Below are 13,688 nucleotides of genomic sequence, written 5' to 3'. Positions count from 1 at the left end.
TTTTTAGACAGATTTTTACACAGATTTTGTTTGATTTATCATTTCTTTCGATATCGCAATATGCAGTTTTATTTTTAATATCGATTTTTAAAAAGGATGCCTTCTGTTCCTCGTGGCTTGTTGCCTTACGATATTTACTCTCATAGTTGACTTACTGGTAATATTGGTGAATTGGCTCTCACAAGTTATTGATATTTACTCTCGGTAATGAGCACGCGGTACTGGTTTAACCACAACCGTGAAATAACCGTCTCTTTAACGTTGTAACGTTGTTTGAACTTCAAAATCATTATTGAGGTGATTTCATTTTGGATCTTGCACATTTCTTCGTTACTTCAATGTCTGTTGCAAACAGCACGTTATTTCCCTGGAGTCATCCGGTTTAAGTCATTCAGTGGTATTGTTTAAAAAGAAGTCAACCAAGTTCTTATTTTTTTTAATGTGCAAAAAATATCCGTAAAAAGACTTTCTTAGAAAAATAAGAATATGCCTGATCGCAGAGTGATATTCTAATAACTAGTAAAAATTTAATAATATTCTGATTAATATACTTTGATATCACCGGAGTTGATGCCGATAAAACGTACAATACAACTTTTTACACGGTTCGTGCGAGTTTTGATCGAGTCCACGGGGAAAAGTACAATTGCGGATATTATTGTCGCGGAATGATTCATAGGCGGGCAGAGACAGTGACGTATGGCTGACTTTGCACGAAGACAAATTTACATCCTGTCCCGCGCGTATGGTCATCATGCAACGTGTCTTGAAATACAGGCATATCTGTCCTGTAAAATCTCTTAACGGTCGCAGGCGTATTCGGCAGATGCTATCGTTTCCGGACAATAGGGCGGTCGGAATTACGCCAATTTTGGGCAGACCAACGCGGCGACGCCATATATCGGGCCGACAGCTGCTTATTTTCACAACACACGCGCGGAGAGAGAGAGAGAGAGAGAGAGAGAGAGAGAGGAGCGAGCGGTTCCTGGCAGAAATTATATTTCACCCTTGAGAAATTGCGGTTTACGTTGCCGATGCGCGAGGTTACGGTTTTTGGCTTCGCCAATGTCTCCGCCGTCGTCGTTCCCCGTTCCATTTCGCGTAATGCAGTGGAAGTCGGTGCGCGTACTTCATCGGCGTTATTACGGCTTAAATTTTTCCGCGTTTCTAACGAGAGCAGAATACATTCTGAAGAACCGTAACGAATGATATTACGCTCTAATCCCTTCTACAGTGGAGAAACTCTTCCCTCGCACGGAGGGATATTTCTGAAAGCCATTTTACTGCTGCACGATTGTAATGACTTTGGTTATTTATTTCCTCTCAGTTATTATAAGAGAAAGAGAAATTAAGATCAACGTTATTACAGTTAAAAAAGAAATTTGTACGATGCAAAATTGTCCGGAAATACTTTGATCTTCTAAAGCTGATGATATTTTACTAACGTAATATTGAAGTTTAAAAATTTTTTATCTAGTTGCACTCTTATAAAGTCGGCGATACTTTGTATTTCTTAATGAGTTAATGACAGAATATAAAACCGGGGGATATCCCGCATCTACATATATACACATGTATAGACGTGTATAGAATGCAATTTCCACCTGTGTGGCGCATGCCAAATGGAAATTACATAGCTGTTTATCTAAGAGATAAACGAGATAAACGTCAAGAATTTTATCGGCTAAGGCCGAGCGCCCTAAACGCTACTTACAGTTTCGAGGCATGCCAAGCTGCCATATGCTCTCCTCGCCTCTACCATCACCACCTGTCAGTCTAATAAATTTTACCGCTGTGTGTAACGTCGTCGGCCACGTTATTGGCAGATAGCCCCGGTTATGAATCGTAGCAATTCACGAAGGTCTCTTTGTCAAACTTCCTCGTTCCCTGCGCAAATTCAATTTTCCCTGATCGCAAGTATGAATTACAGGTCTGCAACGTATTACTGCGAGATCGCTGGCGTGCTGAATTATTACATAGATTTATTAAGAGTACATCAGCTGGAGCTTGAATTTTCCCAGTTCCATAAAACCGTCTCGCACGCGAACTGTCGCGATACTTGGAACTTTTCCTACGTATGAGCAGGAAGATGCATGAACGAGGAAACGCTCCGAACTGGATAAAACGAATTCCTCCCCTGTTCTAGTTTTGCGAATATTCCTCTGCGTGTTTATTAAAAAGATTCAATCTTTCAACCGTTCAACCTTTCAAAATAATATTTGGATAAATTTCCATACAATAGCCTGTCACGCACAGGATATCGCGCACCGATTACGCGTTCGAATCACAATAATTGATTTCCTTTAGTAATTCGTAACTACAAAATCATCGATCCGTGTCCTCTTGGGTACAGTTTTTCCGAGTTACTCAAGCGGAATATATACTTGCAAAAGACAAAAGAATCTAATTAGAGATATGCACTTCGTATAGCGTATAATTTTACATATTCTTTTCTGCAGCCCGATATTTGCGTATTACATAAATATACATGAATAAATCGACGTTATACTTTACGTTGAGGACATTTCGTTGGTATGAATTCATGTTGCAAACATGCAAACACAGCGAGGTTATTTTAACGAGTTACTCAACGTCGACGCAAAACGAGAGAGCGTCGAGGATAACGTATGATATTCGATATCCACGGAAAGTTTACAATTCCGCAAAAGGAAAATCTAGCTTGATGTCACGTATTCGATAACACGAGTCATGCCGCTCCAATGTTTACCAAATCTTGATGGTAGTTAATGGCTATTGAGCATAAAAGTCCTCGTCTCCAAAGAACTAAGCTATCTCAACGAAGATTACCAGGATGGAGAGATAAATCACCACAGAATCCCACAAACCCGAGAGAGGTATTACTAGAGACGAGTCGGTATTACTTGAATGGAATATAACTTAATTAGCGTACTAATCCCCATTTAAACTCATTACTTGGTCGACGGTTTATTTCGCAAGCTTTCCCGAAAGTTTTCTCTCTTGCGACACGGAAAAGTACTTCCGCGAATGCGAATGCAGTAAATGTAAAAGACGTTTAAAATATTTGGTCTGTTAATTTAGTAATATATACATTATATAATGTTTTTGTCGTGAAAAATATCTAGGATATTTTTGGTCGATAGTTTATCCATCGACTGGAACTTACTGAATTGATGATGCAGGTACATTGTCCGATGACATAACGTAACATATTATCAAAAACATCCGTTATAGCTTTAACAGAGTAATAATCGAAGATAGCGGTTTTCGAACCTGCATCTGCTACTCGTGTCTGCAAATTCTCGAGTCAGAATTAATTTAGCAATCCGCTATATACGCTATTTACGTTCAATATATTATGGTGCAAACAACATGCACCTGTTCTTCGATTTAAAAAAATTCACGTAGCATGAAATTACGTAATAATTATATCATAATCAGGAAAGTAAATTTAAAAAAAATCAATTATAAAATATCATACTTAGGGAAGTAAGTGTAACTTTAAAAGTAAATTAAAGTAAATTAAAAAAGAGATTGTAATGTGCATTTTATACCGCTATAATTAAATAACGACGGCAATTACAGTATACACATAACGGAACCAATTTTATTGAACGTACTCCAACAAAATGTAATCATTATATAATTTTTTACAAATAAACATGTAATTTTACGCTACTTGAAAACACGAATTGCAACTGCAAACGCAGCGTATTACGTTAATTTTTAAACGCAAATATTATTAAAAATTACATTAATACAGACGATTCATTGTGCAGATTATTCAAGAGAGATTAATTTACTTTTCCATATACATGTTTCATATTATTTACATATATTTGTCCCTTGATATTTTTTTCTGAATAATTTAATCTTCATCAGTGCGATGTAAAGTGCTTACACGTTTTGCATTCGTCTCTTAAGTGAGTGGTCTGTGTGTAAAGATCGATTTTATCTTATTGTTGATCCGCCCGATCGATTGCGGGCACGCCTGTTCGGCAATTCGACAGCGACCTAAGCGGCGATATGCGGTTTCACGACACTCGCACTCTCCGCGTTTGATGCCATCTGACTGTAATTCCTGTCGAGCATTATCCGCGCTCCCGGAGCGTCCGGTATTTCTGCGGTGCGTCTGCGTGTACACACGCGTCGCTCTAGAACGCGCCATGCGTGCGTGTGGATTCGCGTGCGCGCGCGCGCAATATCCACCTGGCACCGCAACACACAATCGGTATGCGTGTGTATTACGTGCGCCTGTATGCATACATCGATACATACCCGGTATACCTATGTATACGCGAAATACCGCATGCAGAATATTTACCGGGACCCACCTCAGATGTTTGGACCTGTCAGGGCGACGCGCGTATCGCGAGACCTGCACAATGGCCAACTCGAATTAATCCTCCGGGGAGGAGCGAAGCGTGACGGGTTTCTCTCATATTCGTCACTTCGTCAGTGACAGAGATCGCGGTTGATATACTTGATGGGAACGAGCGCTTACTCCGTTTCGTTTATTCGTGCTATTGCCGCGCTTAAAGGAAACATACGCTTTTGATTCCACCTTTTGTGTTGCGCATTATCCGGAGATATTACAATTTGTGTCTGATGATGAGCTTTTCCGGCAGTCCCTTTTAATTACGAGTTTAATTAAAGGCCACGATTCCTCGTTATTTGTTCATTGTAATAACGAGATACGTATAATAATAAGATAGAAGAGATAAAAAAGCACCACACACATCTGATAGGAATATAAAGAGTTAAGATATTTTCTGAAGCAATGCTTTTTAAAAGGAAGATTACTATTTAAATTTAAATTTTAACAATATGTTTTAATAGTAATTACTCAATTATATTGTTCTGAAATTTATTAGAGAAACTGCAATAACATTCTCTTGCAGCTAATTGCCACGAAATTGCCATTTCACGCTGATGAGAGCTGAATAGTCTAAAGACAATCTATATAGAGTCATTAATTAACGAATGCAAAGTACAAGATAAAACGTTCGTATATTCGTAGCTTTTCAAACATCATCATTTTTATACGTTAATGAATAATTCTCAACTATCCGTAATAAAATAACAGCCGTCATCAGTAAATAATTCTGATGTCAATAAATTTTGCAAAAACAATCCCAATATTTCGTAATTAGGAATAATAATCGACATTCAATCGCTGCATTTTAATAACGAGCATCCGACTACGCGAGTAATGAATAATAATAAATAATAATTGATAATTAAATTCTACGTATTAATATCTCGTAACACGTCCCGAGTAATAACCGCGATAATATATCCGTAGCTCGTGTCGATCGCAATATCTCGCAGCCCTCGGTTATCCCTTAGGTTGCCGCCCGCGTGGATATTGCGCGTTTTGCTATTTTATTATTTCAGTATTTTTACCCCGCGACGGAAACGCATTTATATCGCAGCGGTAGTTTCGCTCTCGGGGTTACCTGGCGGAAACGTACACCTTTCCTATCGCACGCACCGCGGGGGGTTTCGATCCCCGGCTCTCTCACGCAGGTTACCCCGCGATCGATGCCCTCCGAGAGAGGGAAAACGTCAAATTCACGGCGCGGCATGACTCAGCCGGACGACTCATGCATAATTTATCCGGGCTTAATTAGTTAAAGGCCAGATAAAGAGAGAGAGAGAAGGGGGCGGGAGGAGAGATAGAGAGGAAGAGAGAGAGAAAAAGAAAGAATCGGAAAAATGCTTTCCGCAAATACGCGCCTCGTCACCGTTAAGTAGATTCCATTTAAATTTGTAAATGATTTAGTCTCTCTCCGCTCATTATGCAGATTACGCGCGTTAACGGAGTTCTCTGTCTTCCCCGATTTCTCTTCGTTCGATCGGAATGAATGCATAACGACCGGGAGTGATTTTAACAAGGAAACTCTCGCAGCTGTCTCTCTTTGAGTTCGCGGAGCTCCAGGTGTGTCGTGGAGTAGCTCGCGACGAGAAACGCAAGCACTTTCTTCTTCGCGTACTATAATACGAACTCAGAGGTTGTGGAACTAAGGACGAAACTATATAATTGAGACGGAAGCTTTTCACGTTAAAAGCGCTTTGTAATATTGTGCGTTTAGATTTTTTTAAGTCAATTTAAATTGTAAGAAAACCTTTTAATGTTTCGAAACTATTCGGGTTTAATTTATATATATATATTCATATGAATGAAAAATTTCGAGTTAATTTTAGGAAAAGAGCCGTTTTAGTTACAAGGGCAATCTAAAAATCGTATATATTTCTCATTACGTTTAAGAAAAACAATTAAAAGAGAAACAGTTTTATAAGATTATGTACCACTTTAAGATACCTACTTCTGAAAGTTGTATTCGCGGCGGCAAGAGTTTTCGACGAGTACAATGGAGAATCACGCCTGCATTTATATATTCGCTGCAGAACTTTACGAGAGGCGTTTTCCTAAGGTCCTCGAGCGCGCACGCGGCCCAAAACTTCCAAAAGAGGTCCGTTAACCGTTGATGAAAATCTGTCTTACATTCGCCTCGCGCGTGTCTCTAGCCGTGCTTAAAGCCGAGTTGCTTTTGATCTTAGACGCGCTTACGTTTCTCGGAGAACGACACGACGGGCTCGTATATGTATACCAGCCGCGTCGTGCATTCGGTCGATCTTGTGCGCAGAATTGTGGCAGGTATATATACAGCGTTTGATGTACGGCGCGATGTAAATTTCTAAATAGAGATCGATATCAGCCCCGCTCGTGTGGCACAGACCGTTTTTATAGCGTTCACTCGCGAGAGCCAAAGACGCTAGCGCAACTTCGATTTTTAGAGACGTTCCATTCCGCGAATGTGTACCAGTTCTCTCGCGTAACAGCTGTAACGTATACGTAATTCGGCTGGATATTTTTTATTTGCGGACGCCAACGGATCCGACCGCGCCGCGATAAGTCACACATGTGCGTCGCCACCAATTGCATAAAGGTGCAATGAGCATAGAATAAATGTGTTTGACAGTGTGTAAAAATTATACGAAGCAACCCAGGTAAAAATAAAAAAAAAATATGTATGTCGAAGAAGCTAGTTGCGCGAAATTGGGTCCGCCGTAAATCCGATAAGGGACATTGTCTCGCCGCAAAGGCATTTTTATATTTCATTGTACGCTGTACGTAGAAGAAGAAATAATAACACTCGCGGCATATATCATTCACGCATATCGCCTTCGTATCAGTTCGATTGTCAAGCTTTGTTAAACCGGAGCTGTATCGTTCCCATGATCGCTGATTTATTTGCCGATCGCGTTTCTTGGTATTAGGATCAGTTACCGCGCGCATGATCACGCGCTATGGCTCGTGTCGAGTTTCATATAGTTGTATATAGCCGGATGATTCATTACCGTGCCGATGAGAAAATGAAGGTGAGCGGCGCGCGAACGCGAGAGATATTCAAGTAGATCTTAAATCATGCAGGTTCGTTTTCGAGCGTCGCCTTTTTTCTCCGGAGAAAACGAGCTTCCCGAGCTTTTCTCTTTGACTAGATTCCAATTGGACGGTACGGTTTCAAGTGTCTTCAGAATTAACGTATATAAAACGTTAACATCCTTAATGATGGGAATATGTTTCCAAATATTAATTATTAAGTTTAATTTAATACTTATTAATAACGCTAATTGTGTAAGAGATAGGCTTAAAAAAAGAAAGTCAACACGGTAGAAACTGTACGCCAAGAATAAAAGTTAATATAATATATAATAAAGAAAATAGATTACTTTTATAAGTATACAAATAGTAATCCTAATAAGTAGACACACACACATAACACAATTTGTTTTAATCGCATTTTTCCATGATTCCTCTATTGTCGTTCGTATTGAAAAGGATCGCTTGAGCGGTAGTTTACTCGAAGGCGACATTCCAAATAATTTTAATTTTTTTTTCAACATCCTAAAATAATGTGCCGAAAGAGATTGTCAGGCAGGTGTGGAACGACGAGTCGCTCATCGCGCAACTTTCTATTTGCAGCTTCGACGAGACGTCGATGGACAGCTGCATATTGGCTACCATCGACGAGAGCCGCCGAGTCAGTGACTTGTCGGGCGAGTCGATGAAGGACAGTAACGAGGTGGAAGTGACGTCATTGGAGGAAGCCAAGTCGGTCATAGCGGCACTCAGAGCGAGACAGCGGGCACAAGCCCACCAAATGCTCGCCTGGCGGAGGACCCTTAAATTGCAGGTAAGTTTCAATTACCGGGAAGGATTTCTACATGCAAAGGCAATCCCACTTCGCCGTTACGTCTTCGATAAGGAAATCAGTCGGGAGAACGGCGGAGAACGATCGATCAAAGCTATTACCTCTGAAAACCATAAAACACGCACGGCCCACGAACCGATGTTACCAGACAGTGAAATATTAGATACACGGTGATCTTCATTTAGACGCGAACGGGTACATATTTTTGCCGCTTTGCCAAGCGGACGAGTAAACGTTCTAAATAAACGTTATACTCGCGCCTCTACATCGCCAGACCATGTATGTACAATTGTACACTGTATTTTAATTGGGATATCCATTAAATTAAAATCGGGCGTGCGAATCGATTGAAAAAAGAATAGAGTTTCATCAAATAGCTCGTTAATCGAAAGCTGAATCGAAGCTCAGCTTTGTCAGAAACGTCTTTTATTTTTCGTACATGATCTCCACGATTAAACCTTTCTGAAGGGTATTATTGTTGAAGGTCTAAATTCTAAACACTTTTCATCCGGTCGAGATATTCTTTGGCCTTAAGCACTTTATACCCGTTAGATTCGTCATGATGCTAATGGGAGAGACAAATTCTAGCGGGTGAGCGAAACGGCATTGCTGCCACGAGTCATTGCCGTGCATTTCCGGGATAAGCCGGGGGCGTCTCGTGACATCCTACAATTACGCGTCTGACTTCGCGTGACTACGAACGATTCTCAGTTTGCGAGGTAGATGCGAGAAAAAAAGGGCTCTCCCACTAAATTCGCCGGCAATCTGCGGGGGGATAATTGCTGCGAAATGACCTTTTTCTCTGGCTATTCGACCAGCGCCGGGGAAAATACCGGCGGGATGGCCGATTGCGAGTAACAACTTTTCCGTATATACTTTTGTCGAATTCAAACAGGAAATATTAACCCAAAAATACACACCTTCCGGCACATCCCGAAAACACACCATAGGTCTGGGAGACCCATGTAACTTTGAAAGGCTGGTAATTCTGGTTCAGATTGATATTTTCGGACTTGTTTTTTTTTTTTTTTTTTCTTTTTTTTTTTAGCTGTAATATTTACGAATACGTCTGAATAGGTTTTAATACCGAAAAGTTTTATTTTTTATTTTATTCCACTTTGGCAAGTTATGAAGTTAAAATTAAATTAGTAAATGTCGAAAATAGAAAAATTGAGAAAAATTCAATTTTCATTTTTTATTTAATTAGTTGGCTAAAATCTATCAGACAACCAAAAAGAGATATCGAGAATATTTTTTTTATATTTTTTTATCCAAAAAGAAATGCCTTCCTACACTTTCCTTTCCTTAATATAGAATTTGTCCCTTGAAGCGTTAACCGGTCGTTCACATCGTGACTCGCGTCTATCGGCAAAACGTTTTAATTATTTTCCGTGTCCGTCCTCGAAGTGCGTGACACGCAACGGCGACAGCACCTGGCCGTCTTGCGGTTTATGTTGTACACAATAGCGAGAGTAATGGACTCATCCTCTACGCGGGAGGCAGGAAGGAAGAGACGTGAGCAATGCTCATGCAAAGCGGTCAGCCGGATACGTACGGCATGTATAACGTGCACCGTTGTGCAAACACGCAGTTACACGCATGTATCGACGCGTGCAGAGGCGGAACGCAAGTACCTCACCGCTCGCATATATATCGGTAACGCGTTCCGCGTAACGCAAGTAGACTCGAGAGATGCAAATAATAATGAGATTTGCTCAAATACGCATGAACCGATGTCCGATTAAAAAAGAACAAAAGAATACAATCTAACACCGCACCGTCCTGGTGAGCGACGCCCCATTCGAACGGTGTATTTCGGTCGGGATGGAAAACCGGGGAAATTAATTAGCGGCGCTAAGCAAATATTAATAATAACGGCAGCGAGAGAGATCGCTTGCTAATTAATTAATATCCGAAGTAATACGCCGCCGTTCCGCGCCGGTCGCCCAGTTTATTGCATGCGCGAATTAATATGGGAAATTGACGCGACCGACCGTTCAATGTCACCGTGACGTTTCGCAGGAGGACCTGGTGGCCCGACTGACGCGTGAGAAGGCCGAGCAGCTGCGGACGTTGTCGTCGCAGCTTCTGCTGTTCGAGTCTAGGCTCTGCAGGAAGCAGAAGGAGATAGAGGCCAGTCTGAGTCAGCGAGAATCCATTATTCTACGACAACAAAGGGTGATCCGGCAGTTGCAGAACAGATTGGCGGAGAGGAGCACGAGCACCAGGGATTCGCCGCCCTGCGACGCCCTGGACAGACTGGACAGTCTCGGGGACAGCGACAGCGCTGTGGTGCTCGAGGAAACCGCGGACGATCCTGCCCCACCGAGGTGAGCATTTCTGAAATAGATTCACATTACCTGTCGCCGACGACACGAATAGAGCTTCTATGAAGCACCTATGCAAAGATAGAGAGGCGTGAGAATTAAGAACGAAATGCAAGTAAAGACAAAAGTGCAAAATAGGACTAAAAATGCTGAAAAATATAATTTTAATCTCTTTCAAAAAAATCTAAGTTTCCAATAAGCAATTGTGATCAGTATAATTTGCTTATATTTTGGAATGCATATAATGTTAAAAATAATAATTTATGCCAGCGTGCTACCTTATTAGAATATATTCAAAATTGCTGTGATGAAGTTGCAACGTATTTTAAGACTGCTTTAATCTATATATTGTTATTCATAGCAGAGATCGGATTAAAATAAAATTACAAAATTCTATTTGTAATTTTACATGTAACACAAAAAAGTTTAAAGAGAATTAAAATACACATTCACATAAAATACATATCGAGATGTTGATAAATTGATTTGTATATTAGAAAACACATAAAGTTATAAATAAGATCTTGTTCTCCCAAATTTTTTCACAAATTATAGGTCGTCTACGGTCGAGTCTGTACATTCTAATTCTACTCCACAGGTTTCGTTCTAATATTACTGACATAACTGTGATCCGTTCTGTGTCCGACGCGGTGGAACCGTCGAACAAGTATTCGTCGATGCGTCGGTGCAACGGTTTCCTCAGAAGACCGGAGATTCTGGAAACCGTATATTCCGTGGAGGAAGACGGTGACAGCGAGAATAATCAGGATCCATCGGAGTCGACGGAGAACTCGGAGTACGAAGACAGGAGAACGAAAAACTTGGGCAACGGGAAAGGCAGGCTTCAGGATCTCTACGGTAGTTTCGAGAGGCTGGCTCAAGACACGGATTCCCCGCCCAGCGAAAGACCCAGAGACGAAAGCCAGCAGGCGCAGGTAAAAGGAGGCGAAATCTCGAAATCTTATTGGCGTGTAAGAAAATTCGATTTGCTAGGAAATATTTGTGAAATGAAGAAACATAACGCAAAATTTACTTCAACTTAGAAAACGCAATGCAAATTTGCACTTTGATTTAAGATATACTCCGTATTTGAATTTTTCTTGCGTTTAGCTGTAAAGTCCATGCTAACGTACGTATAAATTGATTTTTCCCTAAGGAATCCTATTTGTGCTTTCAGGTGACGTACAATAGGGTAATGAGCAATCACAGATCCGTGACGAAGCCAAAAGATGTGAAGTACAAGAGGATAAATAAGGCAAAATCGAAAAGTCTCGAAGAACTCAGAGGACGTCTTAGAAATTGGGTCGAGAAAGGGAATAAAATAGCTATATCGTTGGATCAGTCATATGCTTGAGCTTACTACCCCCCCGTATATGAAAGTATATAAATTATTATTTAATGAATGATTATAATGACCGTTGTTAAACGTGTAACGCCCTAAATTATAATTCTACTTGTAAGATTAAGGAATGGACTTTTATCTTTAGTCACTACGGTATTTAATTGAAATATCATTGCTCCATGTGATATTTACTGTAGTATTTTTTCATATTAATTATGCACCTAGGTCAAAGATAAATGATTCGAGACTTGTGATATGATTTTATTATATACAAAAGCGCGTAGTTAGGAAGAATTTATTATCTGGCAAAGAAACAACTAATCTTTAAGTATCATGATAAAATTAACATTAAAATAATTTCTATCTGGTTTTTTCTTATAATAAATTCTATAGTATATTATTATGATTAAATATTTATCGACAGCATTCTTACATCATTTTTTTGAATCCAAAAAGTAATATAAAAGATTTAAGGCATTATCAAACACATTGATATATTAAGAACATAAAAAGTAAACAATTTACTAGAATTTGAAACAGTTAGATTTGAGATTCAATTTTGTTACGGTACTTAAAGGTTAACATAACTTGTGTGTGTGAAACGTGACATACGTCCGTGGATTGTACATGAACTTTCAAGAAAACTTTCGATTTTTTCTTTCGTTAATAGCAAATACCTAACTTATGTTGCTACGTTCTAAAAATACGTACAAGAGAAATTTCAGAAGGCCTAAATATTGAAAAATAAATTACAAATATATATAATTAAGTAAACATCTTTGAGCAACAGGAAAGCTCACTATTAACAAAAAAAATGTTAATTATGACGCACATTTTTCTGCACATACCCGATTACATCAAAACAAGGTTTTTTTTACTATTGAATGCTATTTATTATAATTACATCCTCAGTTCAGAATGATATATTTATATTACGTCACATTTTGCTACAAACAATTTAGAATTAAATTCCTCTATATTTGAAACAATTTATTTAGAAATTATTAATTATTAGAGATTTCTCCATTAAACAGGGTTGAAATGCAAACAATCAAATTTAATCGAAACTTGATTTAAGATGATTATGAAACTAGCCGTGTTTATCTTATAAATAAATATTAAACAAAGGCATGTACTCAGAATGAATTTTTAAAAGCTTTTTTTAAACTAAAAGGTTTTTTTAAAAGACTTTTTTAAAAGTCACATAAATTATATACAAATTATACATCTAAAAAGAAGACACATACTATATGTATAAATGCTCTTGTTAATCCACTTAAATAGATGTTATTATTTGTGCCTATCCTTCTATATAAACAAATATTGAGGGCATTGTATTCTGAATATATAAACTTCTATCTTGATGTTTACTTGAGGTCTTAAGAACCTGAAGAAAAATGATAATCAAAGAATGTGAAGCAAAGCATTGGTACTTTAATGAAATTTGTTCACACAAAAATTGAAATTTATAATGCTTTGCATTGATCCAAAAAGCATATATTTTAATTAGAGTTAAAACGCAATCTTAACTGTTGAGAACTCTTATACATAATTATATTGTCGTATTTTGAACTATTTTCAATAAAAGCTATTCGAAAAGATTTTAAAACCTACAATTTAAAAGCACTACAAATTTCTTGTGTCCCTATACACATTAAACCAAAATTTTATAAAATTTAGATATATTTCATTGTATATATAAAGTTGTAAAGCGATATGTACTTTTATATTAAATGTAAACTCTGACATGCCGTGACTATACACGCTGTGTATGGCAGCGTAAAGAAAACATGTTTTCGTAATCGCACTGTTTATAACAAT

At 38.7% G+C, this 13,688-nt stretch overlaps 1 protein-coding gene across 1 annotated transcript in view; it reads left to right on the top strand.

Moving 5' to 3' along the window:
- LOC112453427 overlaps window positions 1-12,052 on the top strand; it is a 19,526-nt gene extending 7,474 nt beyond the window's left edge. The window contains exons 2-5 of the mRNA XM_025014216.1: window positions 7,970-8,180; window positions 10,221-10,528; window positions 11,124-11,460; window positions 11,703-12,052. Of these exons, the coding sequence (XP_024869984.1) occupies window positions 7,986-8,180; window positions 10,221-10,528; window positions 11,124-11,460; window positions 11,703-11,879 (1,017 nt within the window). The 5' untranslated portion in view covers window positions 7,970-7,985 and the 3' untranslated portion in view covers window positions 11,880-12,052. The remainder of the gene's footprint in view (window positions 1-7,969; window positions 8,181-10,220; window positions 10,529-11,123; window positions 11,461-11,702) is intronic.
- The last annotated feature ends 1,636 nt before the right edge of the window (window positions 12,053-13,688 follow it).

This window comes from Temnothorax curvispinosus, unplaced genomic scaffold, assembly GCF_003070985.1.
Source record: "Temnothorax curvispinosus isolate PA1 unplaced genomic scaffold, ASM307098v1 QBEX01004328.1, whole genome shotgun sequence".
NCBI classification, from domain to species: domain Eukaryota; kingdom Metazoa; phylum Arthropoda; class Insecta; order Hymenoptera; family Formicidae; genus Temnothorax; species Temnothorax curvispinosus.
This window is presented reverse-complemented; position numbering and strand designations above follow the sequence as displayed.